We start from the raw sequence: 15,822 nt of genomic DNA, 5'->3' as shown, positions 1-15,822 counted from the left end.
CAAGAGTTTTGTTTAGTAAAAATATATAGTTTTGAAGTCTACATTACAATCTAAGTTCCTGCAAACCATCATTGAACACATCTCACCTATTAATAAGAGATTTACAGCAGAGGTCAAACTTGTAATCCCTGGCTTTGGGAGGGCTGAAGATGACATGTAGTTCAATAGTTTCAAGTGGTAGAAGCGTCCCGAACCCATCATTTGGCTGAATCTCCACATACTGAAATCAAAACATGAAGAAGTAAAAATGAAATGCTCAGTACTCTTTATACCTAAAAACAACAACGCTGTAGTACTTCACCCTTCTACTGTAGTTGGTCAGCAGTGTTTGCCATGACACAGAAAACCTGTGTATTTGACACACAAATTATCTCAAGTACGCAGTTAATTTAGAAGCTTGCGTCATTGTTGACACAATGCTACTGGGCCCTTAGTTCAGATAATCTAAACTTTGGTTTCTGTGCAAGACTGCAATGACTGTTTTTTTGACTGCTCAGTGCTGATTAAATACCTGGCTTGCCTTGCCTTGTTTTTTTGTCGATATTAAACAATCACAGTTGATGTCTGGATGAAAGTTCCAAACTGAAGTTGACTTTCAAAAACATGTCAATGACCTACTCTCATGACACCAGGGAGTCATGATGACTCCTCAGTTTTTATGCCATGGGCAAACACTGGGTCAGTGGTTGGAAGCAATGCTATGAAGAGTTATTTCCCTTAGCTGCAGTGGCGAATTTTCTTTTAGCACAGCTGCAAACCCCTTATGTCCAATAACTGGGTGGATTTTGTTTTTCGCAGATAGGATCATTGGTAATTATTAGCTTTTCTTATTTCCACCACACTCAGCAGCAAGCCAATCATGATAAGACAGACAAAACAATGATCGATATCATGAGCAGCATGCAACTTTGTCGAAATCCAACTGCATCCATGAGTATGATGCCAAATTCAATTGTGGAAATAGCATAGGTTGTTAAGGGAACCCCAAATCCCCAAACAAATTTGTCACTACAGAATGCTTACATCTGGATGCCCAACAAAGCCATATGGCTGGGGTAGGATAGACTTGTTGGTCAGCTGGATGGATGTCTTGACCGACTCGTAGATGGTGCAGCAGCCGAAGTCAATGTTGGAGACATCAAACATCATGTCCGAGTTGGTGACTACCGCTGTCACTGTGAAGGGCACAGGCTGTGTCTGAAACAGAAACATACACAGATCAAACACTGCCCCTGTAACACTATCAGTATGATGTCAGCAGCTGCAATCACATCACCATCATAGTTCATTGGGCTTTCGTTAATTTCTGTCCTAATATGGTAGTTTCCATTGTCAAGTGGATGGAGCATCAACCTGGGCAGAGAAAGGTTGGCAGTTCCATCCCTTGCTGCTTCACCAAACTACATACAAAGATGGTACTTGTTTCTGTACCTGGTGTCTGACATTAAGGAATGGTTAGCTAAGATTCAGTACACTGTGTAGAAATTCTGTTGAAACTTGATACAAATCAGATCTTGCACATTGATGAGAGATGCATTCTAAGCTTGACCAACAGTAGTAATGAAATTGCTCTGATTTAAATGATAGTTAATGCGCAAAGTATTTGTGATCATCATAACTGCATGCAATCCAAAGACATGTCCCAAACCCTTATTTTGAATGTGTATAAAGATATATTTGTCCACTACAATGTATTAAGAAAAGAAACGGGAAAAGAAAGTTGCTCTTAGCCTGTCACATACCTGGTCTGCAACTCTTATCAGCAGGGGAGCTTCTAACACACCAGTTTCCTTGTCAAAGTACTTCCCCGCTTCTTCAAACAAGCTTTTTCTGCCCATGAAGAAACAGGAAATGTAAACAATACTGCACATTGTATTTTTAATTTTTTTGTAAAACAATGCTCAAGGCATTGACAGCCACTGTTGGCTATACAGTTGCAATAATCCCACCACAATGTTGAATCATTTTAACAATTTTTAAGCATAAGGTTCAGCTAACATCAGTTTTACTGCGATTTTTACCTGGGGAGGAACTTGAGCTGGGCAGAGAACTGGGACTGTGCCTGGATATATCCTGTCTTTGGCAGCAGCTCCAGGTGGTTACGCAACTCCTTACACACCTCAAATCTCAGCCGCAGGGCCGTGGTTGCTCTAAAACACAGATTACCTCATAAACCAATATTAACATACTACTAATGTTATGGAGCCTTGTTTCATGGAATTAACCTCTGACATGTACATTTAACAGAATATCACTCTGTCCCTGACACATTCTGCAGAAAGTCCCTGTTGTCTTCCAATGCACCTGTAATGTGGTTTTGACATGTTAAATGTCTGATTGATGGGGCAATCAACATGGGTGTATGTGAAACCTATTTTTCACCATTACTGTCATGTCATGAAGCCTTGTGGTTAAAGTAGTGGCCTGTGACACTGAATAGCCAGGTTTGATGTCAGAATGAAGCAATTTCTTAAAAACCCCGCGAAACAACATTCAGACACTTACTCACAGTAACCATTAAACACTAACAGGAGAGAATGTATGTAGACAATGACACATTGTGATTAAGAGCAGACAATTTTTATTTATTATATTTGATAGGATATTTATCTAGCGCACATATCCACATAACTAGTACATGCTCAAGGAGCTGGAGTGTTCCTTCGATCATTGGATGTCAATCTCAATGGCACATCGTATTATCAATCTCCACTCCCTGGGGATCATACAACTCTTGCAGCCACTAGGCACACTGAGTTTTTGCGGCTGTTTCATCCTTACAAGGCACCCAATCACAGCTGGGTGGACTGGGACACATAGTCACAGTACTTTGTCCAGGTTTACTGCACGTTGTTGTTCATGCAACTAGGTGTTTGCACGTATTCATGAGGCCACCATCTGGTCATATACCAACGGATTCGTGGGTTCTTTTAAGACCTCAAACTCGCTGGATCACAAGCCTGGCACGTTAGCCAGCCGCCCACAATGCCCCAGACTCCATCATGTTACAGAAACACCGCTGGAAGCCACACTCACCTGTTGTTGACGATGACTGTATCCTGGAAGAGCCGGTCTAACATGCAGATCCTCAGGTCCACTGTCTGCCTCTCCACCCACACAGGGACGTCCATTGCTGTCCCTAACGCACTCACAGAAAGCTGCAACATTATCATCATTCTCAGTCAGAGATGCAGTTTTCCATAAACCCATTTGTTTCAAGGTCCTTCTGCTATTCTTTAATCAATAAAGCCTCTGACCCACATTCAACTGATGACAAACATAACGTAAAACTCTTAGCTGCAGTAACGCAGCATATCAAATTTGAAGAGCAGAGATTGAGAGCTTAGCCAATGTCTGGAAAGTATGAGCCACACCTTCAGCCTAGTGTCCAGACTGTATGTGATTGATATTAGTCTACTCTGACAACAAGCATGGGTTACTGGGGACCAATTCTAACATGGGTGCCTCACCAGCATGAACACTGTCCTATGACAGCATGGACCAATTCTAACATGGGTGCCTCACCAGCATTAATGCTGTCCTATGACTGCATGGGGCACTTTACTGAGGTAGTTTGTCTCATAGTTCCTGAACCTAGTCCCTTTACCATATTATTTTGTTTCCTTTCTGCCCATGCCTTTAGGCAATGAAGCAGGCCCAGAGTTTCCTCAGCTTCACGATACCCTATATCAAACTCATGTTCAATTTACATGGAGTTATTTGATTCTATAAAAATGACATAGTTGCAGAGGCTACTGCTGGGCATCTGGGCATCTACCTCAGAATCCTCTGTGAGTTGTGTTATGAGTCTGACAGAAGCAGTAGGTCCACTTACCACATCAGACAGGGGTCTGAGAAGGTGACGAGGAACTCAGTGTCCACTTACCACATCAGACATGGGGTCTAAGAAGGTGACGAGGAACTCAGTGTCCACTTACCACATCAGACAGGGGGTCTGAGAAGGTGACGAGGAACTCAGTGTCCACTTACCACATCAGACAGGGGGTCTGAGAAGGTGACCAGGAACTCAGTGTCCACTTACCACATCAGACAAGGGGTCTGAGAAGGTGACCAGGAACTCAGTGTCCACTTACCACATCAGACAAGGGGTCTAAGAAGGTGACCAGGAACTCAGTGTCCACTTACCACATCAGACAAGGGGTCTGAGAAGGTGACGAGGAACTCAGTGTCCACTTACCACATCAGACAGGGGGTCTGAGAAGGTGACCAGGAACTCAGTGTCCACTTACCACATCAGACAGGGGGTCTGAGAAGGTGACCAGGAACTCAGTGTCCACTTACCACATCAGACAGGGGGTCTGAGAAGGTGACGAGGAGCTCAGTGTCCACTTACCACATCAGACAGGGGGTCTGAGAAGGTGACGAGGAACTCAGTGTCCACTTTGCCTGGTATTGTCGGTTGCCAGATAATCTCAAGTTTGACAGAAGAGAAAGGACCAATCTCCCCAGTTACCACCTGACCGACTCGCATTCCATCCAGTGTCCCATAATCGTCCATTTCACTGATCGCAAAGTCAGGGGAGGCAACTGTAAACAGTTGAAAAATATTACATATTACCGGATTTGCCAATAATGGTGTAATTATTCAATAAAATGTCACAATGTCATCTGTCATTCAAAACAGAAAAACTTGAGCATTTCAAGAAGAAATGACAACCATGAAATGCATAATCATTTGGGCTATCAAACTTTAAAGTTTGTTCAGTCAGTCAGGGGAGACAGTCTGACAACCGTGAGTTCCTGGTAAAAAGTGAAACAATTGTAGCAAGGGAGATAACTCAACTATGTACCTTCTCCATCCAGCTCCATTGGCTTCAGCTCCATGCCTGGCAGACCATCAGCTGTCACGCCAGAACTCTCTGGCAGAACCGCTCCATCCGGTAATGGATGACCATCAGAAGGAGTCAACTCAGGGCTTTGTTCTGGGATTTTCTCCCAAATCTGAGACAAAATAGAATCAATGAATTCACATCACTCATCCAGTGGGAAGATGCATTCATGCTTGCACCACTTTCTGAAGCTTCTGAGTCATGATGATATGTGAAAGCTGTAACTAAATCATCGGAAGACATGTTTTCAGCAAGAACTAATATTAGTACAAAATATAGTTTCCTCACAAAATTTAATTGTACCTCACATTCATAATGTCCAGCATTTTTTTGTATTTTTCAAGAGCACTTCCCCTTTATAAAAGATCTGCATCTGTGCATGTCACAGGACCAATCTTTTGTGTTTGAGATAAAAGTGTTGTGATACTGATGCAATGGACAGCATAAAAATAACTGGCATTTCCTGATGAAAATCCTCACCATCCATAGACATCTTCTTTCTACTTTCTGGCCCTCTGTCTGTGAGACTGATGGATTTGGCCTTGTCTGTGAATTCCACCGAGTCTGGACTCATAGCTCTCAGTGTGTCTGCAGTTGTCTGGAAGAAGGTTACAAAGACATAAGTGTCCACATTCTCATCAAGTGAGAGCACTTTTACTCCTGCTGACAATAGATTTCAGCAGTCGGATATGGGGGTCATTCAGCCTTTATCATAGGCATGCCTTTTACTGAGGCTTGAAGTGGGAGAAACTCAGTCTTAGATGATTACCTCTTTGATGAAAGGCATGAGCACATGTGCAGACAAAATTAACCAAGGCATTACAACCCGACAATAGCATGCCTGGGGACTAAGGGACATAACTCAACATGTCACAGCAAATTCCACCTTGTGTTTCTTTTATTTATTTTTAAACGCTGCACTCAGCAATATTCCAGCTATATGATGGCAATTTGAAAATAATCGAGTCTGGACCAGACAGTCAAGTGATTGACATCATGAGCATCGATCAATGCAGTTAGGATATGACATGCATCAACTAAGTCAGAGAGCCTGACCACCTGATCTCACTAGTTGCTTCTTACGACTGACTGACTGAGTTTGGTTTTACGCCACTTTTAGCAATATTCCAGCAACATCATGGCGGGGGACACCAGAAATGGGCTTCACAAATTGTACCCATGTGGGGAATCGAACCCACGTCTTCGGCGTGACAAGACAACACTTTAACCACTGGGCTACCCCACCGCCCCAGTTGCTTCTTACGACAAGCATGGGTTGCTGAAGACCAATTCTAACCCGGATCTTCATGGATTAAACCTATGTGTTGTATATAGAAAACATTGCCTTACCAGTCTTCCAAGTGAAGTCTCAGCTGTGGTGCATGTTCTCTGCTTCATCCCTGTAACACACATTCAACACTGTAGGCATTGCTACACAAGTTCATCGATAACATAATAATTTTCTCTCATATGTCTTGCCCCAAAAAGTTCTTTAATTTGAAGAAAATCCACCATTCGCTAACCTGTGACTTTGAAGAACTCAAACTTTGTTCCAAGTGCTCCCTTGTTGCTAAGAGTCACAGTACGTTTGAGTGTCTCTCCAATCACGGTGGTACCAAACTCCACAATCTTCGAGTCAACATGGAGCTGAAACACAGAAACATCCTTCACTAGAACAGTGTTTAAATTGTTTCACTATGAATACTTAAAATCAACAACTCACAACAATTTATTTTATCATCTAGAATCTGTATAATCTCAGGTCACAACAGAAACCAATTATATTTTTCCGAACAACCAGAAACAAAAATGTGGACAAATAAAAGGGTTATGAAAAATAATCATGAACTAGTAGGATCTGAGACTAACTGTAGCTTTTCTAGCATTGATAAGTAAATAAGCAATACATCAGCCATATTATACCAGGTAGCCACCTCTGGTCAATGGTTAATATCGCACTCAGAAAATCCAGTTCATCTGTTCCAATATTTATCCTCTGTTGCACTGGGATTGTACACACACCCCTTCCTCATCCTCTCCACACACCCCATTCCTCTGGCCCTCACCCTCCACCTCTATCCTCCTCCACCCTTCCTACCCCTCCACACACCCTCCACCTCTATCCTCCCTTCCTCATCCCCTCCACACCCCCCTCCCACCCCCATCCCCTTCCTCATCCCCTCCACTTCCCTCACCCTTCCTTCCCCCCACACACCCATATCCCTCCCTTCCATCACCCTCTACACACCTCACCCCCCTCCACACACCCCATCCACCCTCTACCCTCCCTTCCTCCACCCCCTCCACTCCAGTCCCCTCCACCTCTCCTTCCCTCCCTCCCCCTCCACACACCACATCCACCTCTATCCTCCTTCCTCACCCCTCCACACACCACATCCACCTCTATCCTCCCTTCCTCATCCCCCGGACACCCCATCCACCTATACCCTCCCTTCCTCCATCCACCTCCCTCACCCTCCCTTCCTCCCTCCCTCCACACACCCCATCCACCTCTATCCTCCCTTCCTACAGGTCATAACTTACGTCACACTTCTTGGTTGTACATCGCAGTGGGATTGCGAAAGGCCCCGTCTGGGACAGGAAGTTGACCTCGCCAACAAGATCCTCGTTGATCTGTGGATTAATTGTTTCAAAGTAAATGAACACAGCATCTCATGCCTTAAACAACAAACACTTGGTATAGAAATTTATTTGAAATTATTCAGTCTGTGAATTGTGGAGTTTGTATGATGTTCGGTCACTGTATGAAATAAGCTAAAAACCCAGCCAGACGTCGGGGTGGTAACTTCAAAATGTTAACAGCCCACAACGTATTTAACCAGACCAGACTATCCAAAGAAAATTACTCAGATGTATGGAACCTGTTATCTAAAATGTTACTTGACCATTGGGCTGGCTAGCTATAAATTTAGACCATCCATCAGAAATCTTTCCTGTCTCGGGCGGTCGGAAGGGCCTTATTTTTAACACTGATTCAGTGTATGGTTTGTGGAACTCAGATGTTTGTGCTCTGAGATACACACAGAACATGTGTCAGTACTTGTGATACAAACATACTGTCACAAGAACTAACAGTTATTACACATTTTGAGACAATATTATCAAGAGACAGCTTTTACCTGCAGGAATGTTCATAAAACTCACCATGGGATTGAATGTTACACATTTAGAAGCAATATTAACAAGGGACATTTTCTCCTGCAGAATCTTTCGATAATATTCACTTACCATTGGCTTGAATGTAACCATCATTTCACAGGTCAAACCAGCTGACATCTGACCAGGCGGGTCAAAGCTGAAAGTTGAATATTCACATGGACATAAATAGGGAGTGAAGTCAGGCTGCAGACAGTATTGTTTCAGCTGTATATATTAGAGGGTTCACACAGGGGTTCACAAAGGGGTACTCATGGGAGTAGAGATAGGGGTACATTCGGGTTGAAGAAAACATCAGGGTATACAACAGGTACACATTACATCATACCAAGGTGGTATGGTACACATCTGGGTACACTTCAAGGTACAAATAAGGGCATGCATCAGAATCAGTATACATCAGCCATGGTAACCACCCTCCACCAATCTCAGTTGTCTCTTGCAACAGATAGACCTGCTCTACTCTAATAGTAACTCAGACGAATGTTTGATCTGGGCTGCTAATCCTTGAAGAAATCAAATTCCACTACTTGGTCACATTACCCATAATGTGTTTGGCAGCTTGACTCTTGACAATTTCTCGGACTTTAGTCCTGCTTCACAATGAAACACATGTGATACATGTGGTCTCACCTTAGACAAGTGAGTTTGTTCAAGATTGCCTCTGTTCACCCAGCAGAAAATGGGTACCAGGTGGGATAAGTTATGTGACACTTCTAGCGCCTCACAATCAGCTTGGGTTATCCGGGGTAATTATGAACTGTGGAACTCTGTTAGCGCTTTGAGCACACTTTGGTGTGGAGTTTAGCACAATATAAGAATCCATATTATTATTATCATTATCTGCAGTTCATCAGTTTGACTCTAGTGGAAGTCTGTGTGACTCACTCGATATGTATGAAGTCCTTGAGCCTCTCAGTGATGCCTACAAACTTGCAGTAGTTGACTGTGTACGACACATTGGTCAGTATCACCTTCTTCTTGTAGCAGTGGCCGACGTTGAAGTCCTAGATGAAGGAACATGTAGTGAGACACAGCAAACAAAGTCTGCATAATTCATTGTAGTAAAACTTCGCATGAATCAAGTCAAACAGTACTTATGAGTCCCCAGAGTTTAAGGTACACTTAGAAACACAATCCTAATAACAAACCTCCCTTTTGAGTTGTTTATCTTTTTCAGCCATTTATGTGTGTACTACTGCATAAGTATTAGGGGTGGGCGATAATACCGCTTAACCGGTATATTGCAATTCGAACTTCACAATACGATATATTGCGGCACACTTTTCGCGAACCGGTTCACCCGATACGATCGGTAATTTCCGTGACCAAGATCGGTAATTTTCGTGATGATGTATATCCTTTATATTATTATACATTAATAGTTTTGAGAGTGTTTATTGGCCATATAATTGCATTTGCGTGACTTTTAAAGCATATAGATTGGTACCGGCACTCGTTGATAAACAAACCAAAATGGGGGACGCCGCTGGACGCTTTTTCTCGAGTTGCAAACTTTAGAGTGAAGTCTTCAATTTGGAAACATTTTCAATTGATCTCTTGTACAATCACATCTGAGTTCTGACAGTGGCCAGTGGCATTGTTTCAAAAGAAAGGAAACAGTAATTTCATTACCTTAAACCATCTGTAACACTTTCACAATATATTGCAATACATATTGCAATACGCCAACACATATCACAATATATCGCAATACGGAAATTTTGGCAATACCCAACCCTAATAAGTATACTGGACAAACATCTAAGGAATGATGAGAATATGAACATACTTAACAAACAGTATCTTTCACAAAATATACCTAGGTATTTAGCAAGTAAACATTGCATCAATAACATTCCATGAAAATTAAGCAGGTGAACATTTTCTAGCTTAGGGAGCATTCATAATTTATGTATATGGCCAGGGGGAGATGATGATTTACATGGAGAAGCATGTACAATGTGAATGACACCCCCACCCCCCAAGATTTATGTACAAAGTAAGTGACCCCCCTGCATGTAAGTGTATTTCAAAAATATCTTTATGTACAAAACGGCTGACCCCATCAAGTACATGTGTAAAAAATTAATGACCCTCCCTACCTTCTCAGAACAAAATGGGAGACCTCCCTTTAAAATCATCATCATCAACCCCCCAGCCCCACCCCCAGCCACATACTATGAACGGCCCCTAACTGCATTTTCTTTAAGCAGCAAAGTGAAGTGAAGACATCGTTAAAAGGAAATAGTGCCATATTTGTCTCAAGAGCATGAACGGAGCTATGAGTACCCAATATGGCCTCCAAGAAGGTGCTCTTACCTTGAAGTGTATGATGTCCGGCTTGCTGTAGAAGGGACAGCCTGTGAACTCCTTCCCAGCAGCCACTTGCTTCACAATGATACCCTCACGGTGTTTGTCCAAAACCTTGGCTAGGATTTCCTGGTTCAACATGACAAGGTATCATGTTAAAATGACCTTCTAACACTACATACTAGTAACAATACCAATAATAACCATTCCAGCAACAAAAACAATAATAATGATAGTAATAGTGATGATAATAGTGATAAGAAACATACAAGGTAACACAGGTCATGACACTTTTCTACTTATGCAAAATGTACAAACAAGGATCTGACATATTGGGTTTAGTTTAGTTTGGTTATGCTTTTAACAATATTCCAGCAATATCACAGCAGGGGACTCCAGAAATGGGCTTGACACATTGTACCCATGTGTGGAATCGAACATGGCCTTTGGTTTGATAAGCGAACACTTCAACTACTTGGCTACCCTCCCATCACCAGAAATTAAACCAATGTTCTGGACAGGTCAAGGATGGAACTACACAGTGAATGGTGATAACGTACACTACTGAGCCATGTATGCAAGTCCTCACCTGGTCCATCTTGCTGGCTCCTGGCAACTTGACATGACTGTCCACATCTTTGGGCACCTTGTACGGTTTGTGCTGGTCCCACAAACCTTCAAACTCTGGTTTGGCCAAGTTGACATGCTGGTCATCTGGAATCACGATGAAAACCATTTTATTGTTTCAGTAGCGAGGTATTATGTTTATGTTGCTATTTCCACGATAAATGTGGACTTTTCAGCGTTTTTCTGCATAGTGGGAATGTTTTCTTTGGTAGGCCTGGTTCTGTCACTGTCAATAGTGGACATGGTAACTGAGATGGGAGCCCATCCTACCTTCACTGTCCCCTGGCGTTGGAATCACTAGAGTCGAGCAGTTTATGAGAGATGCCCATCTCCCGGAATGTGTCCTGTCTCTCATCCTCGTCCTCTGTGTCATCCTTCACTCCATCCTGCTTCTGATCACAACAAAACACGGTTTAATACAATTCAGAAAAATGTACAGATAACAAGAACTGAAATCAGCAGGAACAGAAAAACATTGTATAGATTATTGCAAAGGTTTATTACTAACAAGTCAATCCAATGGCCCAGTGGGTTTTTAACCCTTGGAGGAAAACCTCTCTCAGTGAGTTCCCGTTCCGCTGGAGTAAATAGTAGTTAGCAGTATCAGACATATAAGACAAGAATATGATGCCCCATTGGAAGAAGCATCGGTGCTGGCTATTCAAAAAACTCATTTTGAACATCCACTTATCGATATACAAATGACTCTAGAAGACTGACCACATATCCTATTTTAGATGAAGTATTCCTGTTATCTTCTAAGTCATTTTCTGATAACAATATGAGTGAGTTCCATTTGTTGCCTCATTGAACAGCATTTGAGTTCTATCAAAGTTTGATAAATTCCTAATATAGGATATTAATGATACGGAAACACACTCGGTTAATAATCTCTTTATCATATAATGTCATTCTTAAAATTACTCTAAAATAGAAGCAAATCGTATGTGAATTTATATGTGAAGAGAATCAAGCATACGTGTAAGAATACTTAGCGGTACACCAAGGTGAAGGTCGTTCATGATGGCAGCATATGGTTGTGACTAGTCGCTAATACAGTGCAAACATAACTCATGCTTAAAATAAGATCTTTCTGTCTAAAAAGAACAACAAAATAAGGCAGGGTTTTCTTGGTAGTGTTTCTATTTTCATTGCGGGTAATCACCTCATCAGTATCAGTTTCTGATACCTGACGGAATTGATTCGTCGTCTTCTTTGTTGTGATCAATAGATCGAAATCCTTGGTTGGTACCTTTCTTAAATGATAGCCTGTCACTTGTGCCTCATAATCTGTACCTTCAATCTGAACGAAGTTCTACGTTTCATGTTTTCCAAAGTCAATTACTGCAGTAACGACTCCAGAACCTCTGTCATCAGTTCTTACAGAATCACCAATTTTGATAATGGGGGCAGCCATGTTTGTTTACAAACTCGTCCACGCAATGTAAACTCGCGGGGACGTCAGCAATGATATGTTAACATTTTAGGATTCGCATGGCATGTATGGAGTTTTGAGAAAGTAGTTCGTGGATTGACGTTGTTTGCATAGTTATCAGATTTGGATACGAAGTTTATCAGACTGCTTTTTTGCACTGATAACACATTCTATTAGATGATAATGTGAATGCAATGCAAGTCTTTGGTGAACCCCATGAGCATGGGTATGGTGCTGTCAAACCTACAAACATAATCAAGGTGATTCACTTATAGTCATGCCGCCACTTCAACACTGACTTAAACTCGTCAGAGCACTAAGATCTTCTTATGGTAGGGTCCCAATCCACAAAGTGTTCGTAAAGTTATGACCTATCGTAATTATATACTTTATCATAGGCTTACAAATAGCGTAATGATACGAGTGAGTTTAGTTTTACGCTTTTAGCAATATTCCAGCAATATCACAACGGGGTACACCAGAAATGGGCTTCACACATTGTACCCATGTGGGGAATCCAACCCGGGTCTTCAGTGTGACTGGCGAATGCTTTAACGACTAGGCTACCCCACCGCTACGTAGTGATACGATTGTTTTGGGGACCTGAACTGAAGGTCTCACCTCTGGTTGAAGATCAGGAGATAAGCTCAACGTTTCTTCTGACTTGGGACCGTCAGTCATCTTGGTATATTCCTCAAACACTTTCAGAGTCTTCTTCTTGTGGGGCTCAACCATCTACAATGATAAGATAATGAGACAATATCAGAAACGTTTCATAACAAATTCAGGCAGTATCTGTCATTCCATGAACACATATACCTACAAAACCAGTGCTTCAAGAAAATACTATGATCTATTCTAGAGAAACGATTTTGCAACTGAAAATAGTTTGGGGCAAAAATAAATTATATTCCCAAAATGCCAAGCATTCCAAGAAAAGCTGAGCATCATTCCTTTCCGAAAAGGCTGTGCATCACCTTTTCTCAAAAGGGTTCCTGAAAGTTATGTACCTTTGCTATGTGTCTTTTCGGGTCATCCCACAGCTGGGGCTGTTGTTTCTTCCTCTGACGCATGCGCGATTCCTCCAACAGAATCCTCCCCAGGATTTCACTCTTGTTTTTGACCTGCTCATCCTCGAACTGACTGTTAATAGATGAAATCAAAGTCCCTTGTAATAAGCACCCTCAATTATCCAACCCGTGAAGGTCCAGGTTCGATGTTGATTTTCAGTAACCCATGCTTGTCGTAAAAGGCGACTAAGGGGATCAGGTGGTCAGGCTTGCTGACTTGGTTGACACATGTCATCGGTTCCCAATTGAGCAGATTGATGCTCATGCTGTTGATCACTGGATTGTCTGGTCCAGACTGGATTATTTACAGACCACCGCCATATAGCTGGAATATTGCTGAGTCCGGCGTAAAATTCAACTCACTCACTCAAATATCCACTGTAGTATAATGCCATTTTATCATTATAAAGACCCTAGACCCATTCACCACCAGAGATTGTTCGTAAGTGATATCATGGCTCCAGTCTCTCAGGAGAGAATTTCTCTTGCATGTCTGAGTAATTTGACTGGACAGCTACTTTTAGTCCTATGCCAACTGACTCAGGTTCAAAATGAAGCTATGGTGGCAAATGGGTTCAGTGGCATTATTATACCCTGGGAAATCATTGATAGAAAAATATAGAAAAAATAAAGAATAGTTTTGTCCTCAAAACAAGAATGAAATTTTTAGAGTAAAATTAATATTTTTATACTTATCCTGACTCATGCTTATTTGCTTGTCTTCTTCTTCTGGCGAACCTAGTGGAACACTTGTATCTTCCAATTGAAGTTCCCTTCAATAAAAAATCACTCATTAGTACTCACCACGAGTTACCTCCCTTCTGCAAGCGTGGGACGAGGGCGCCACCCAAGCCCATGTGCCTCACTCTCTCCTTTTTTGTTTTGAGCCCAACACTTTATTTTTCCCGAGAAATCCAAAGTGTTAAGTGGGGAGGACGGGAGGGCTTACTTCATGAGTCAGGATAAGTATACAAATATTAATTTTACTCTAAAAATTTCATATTTTTTCTTATCCTGTCTCATGCTTATTTTCTTGTAGAATCCTACAGGATTAGGAGGTGGGATTATATATACTTTGGATTTTACTAATTAGTGATTTGAACTGAGATGATTGTAAAACCCTATGGGAACTTCATGAAGGCACTGAACTGAATTCCTGCTGTTAATTTAACAGCTGCCTTTTAAAGAAGGTTATTACAATTTACTGAATATAATAAAAGTATATAGAACATTAATTAAGCTAAAGCTATTAATGTGATAGTATAAACTGTTGATAGTTTATAATGAATACTTTTATAAGAACCAAAGTAGTAAGCTTACAATATGCATATATATAAGCTATAACATAATTGTGCTTAAGATATAATGATAACTTAAGCTGTATAATAGTAACCAACTACTGAGAGTTTGATACTAATACATGTTATGAAATGAACATATGACCGAGCTTAAGGATAGACACTTAAGCTGAACATATATATAATAGTAGAAACTCGTAAGAGTTGTAGGTATATATATATTATGATATAGAATCATAGTACTGAGCTTAAGATAATATTTTAACTTAAGCAAATATATATAGATAGCATGTAGCTATTAGTACTGTTATCAGATAAGTATAAAATCAACCAGATAGACTTATCTTCTCCGTGGAACTGTCAACTGTTGAGCGAGGACCATGGGACCCGAAATGGTGGATACCTGAGGCGTCCTTGGTGGTGATATCTCTCAGATAGTGGTTGGCAAACACCATATCGGGATCTCCAAAAACATCCCTCCATAATGGTATTCAATGAGCAATTTCCATGTAAAGCCAAAGTTGAAGCTAGTGCTCTAATTTACGTGAGGATTAGCAGCACTTGGAGGGTCCAGTCCAGCTGCCTTGTAGGCTCTTAGTATGACAGTTCTGATCCAAATAGAAATGGTAGTGCTTGCTGACACTTCTGTCTGTGAGGCGGTAGATATAGGGATAAACAATCTTTTGAATTTCCCTCTACTTTGCTTGGATCTTTGGAGATATATTTTCAGTGCACGCATTACAGGGCAAAGTGATAAGTCCATCGTATCCTGCGGTCCAAGTATGGATGAGAGAGCTGGGACATGGAACAACCTGTCTGGTTGACCTGGTAGTTGATTTTTGCTATAAAATCCCAGCCCGAAGTCCCAGATGGCGATGTTATGAATATCATCAAATCGTGTTCTCTCGTAATCCAAAGCGTGAATTTCAGACATCCTGGCGGCAGTAGCTAGCGCTAGCAGGAATAAGGTTTTGTGGGTCAATGATTGAAATGGCGCAGATAACAATGGTTAAATAAGCCTCACTTGTGAGGTGTTGAAGTACAACATTTAG

The 15,822-nt window shown here is 41.5% G+C and overlaps 1 protein-coding gene across 1 annotated transcript in view; it reads right to left on the bottom strand.

Annotated features, from left to right (window-relative positions):
• LOC124280949 (cilia- and flagella-associated protein 74-like) overlaps nucleotides 1–15,822 on the bottom strand; it is a 55,950-nt gene that overhangs the window by 26,651 nt on the left and 13,477 nt on the right. Inside the window, 20 exon segments of the mRNA XM_046716955.1 lie at nucleotides 87–220; nucleotides 1,024–1,197; nucleotides 1,743–1,830; nucleotides 2,022–2,150; nucleotides 3,037–3,158; nucleotides 4,355–4,548; nucleotides 4,812–4,949; nucleotides 4,951–4,962; nucleotides 5,331–5,448; nucleotides 6,201–6,250; nucleotides 6,374–6,497; nucleotides 7,395–7,484; nucleotides 8,100–8,166; nucleotides 8,916–9,034; nucleotides 10,350–10,469; nucleotides 10,930–11,054; nucleotides 11,238–11,258; nucleotides 11,260–11,359; nucleotides 13,024–13,137; nucleotides 13,413–13,545. Of these exon segments, the coding sequence (XP_046572911.1) occupies nucleotides 87–220; nucleotides 1,024–1,197; nucleotides 1,743–1,830; nucleotides 2,022–2,150; nucleotides 3,037–3,158; nucleotides 4,355–4,548; nucleotides 4,812–4,949; nucleotides 4,951–4,962; nucleotides 5,331–5,448; nucleotides 6,201–6,250; nucleotides 6,374–6,497; nucleotides 7,395–7,484; nucleotides 8,100–8,166; nucleotides 8,916–9,034; nucleotides 10,350–10,469; nucleotides 10,930–11,054; nucleotides 11,238–11,258; nucleotides 11,260–11,359; nucleotides 13,024–13,137; nucleotides 13,413–13,545 (2,172 nt within the window).

Source organism: Haliotis rubra, unplaced genomic scaffold (assembly GCF_003918875.1).
Source record: "Haliotis rubra isolate DU_JTF1 unplaced genomic scaffold, ASM391887v1 Scf277, whole genome shotgun sequence".
Classification (NCBI taxonomy): Eukaryota; Metazoa; Mollusca; class Gastropoda; order Lepetellida; family Haliotidae; genus Haliotis; species Haliotis rubra.
This window is presented reverse-complemented; position numbering and strand designations above follow the sequence as displayed.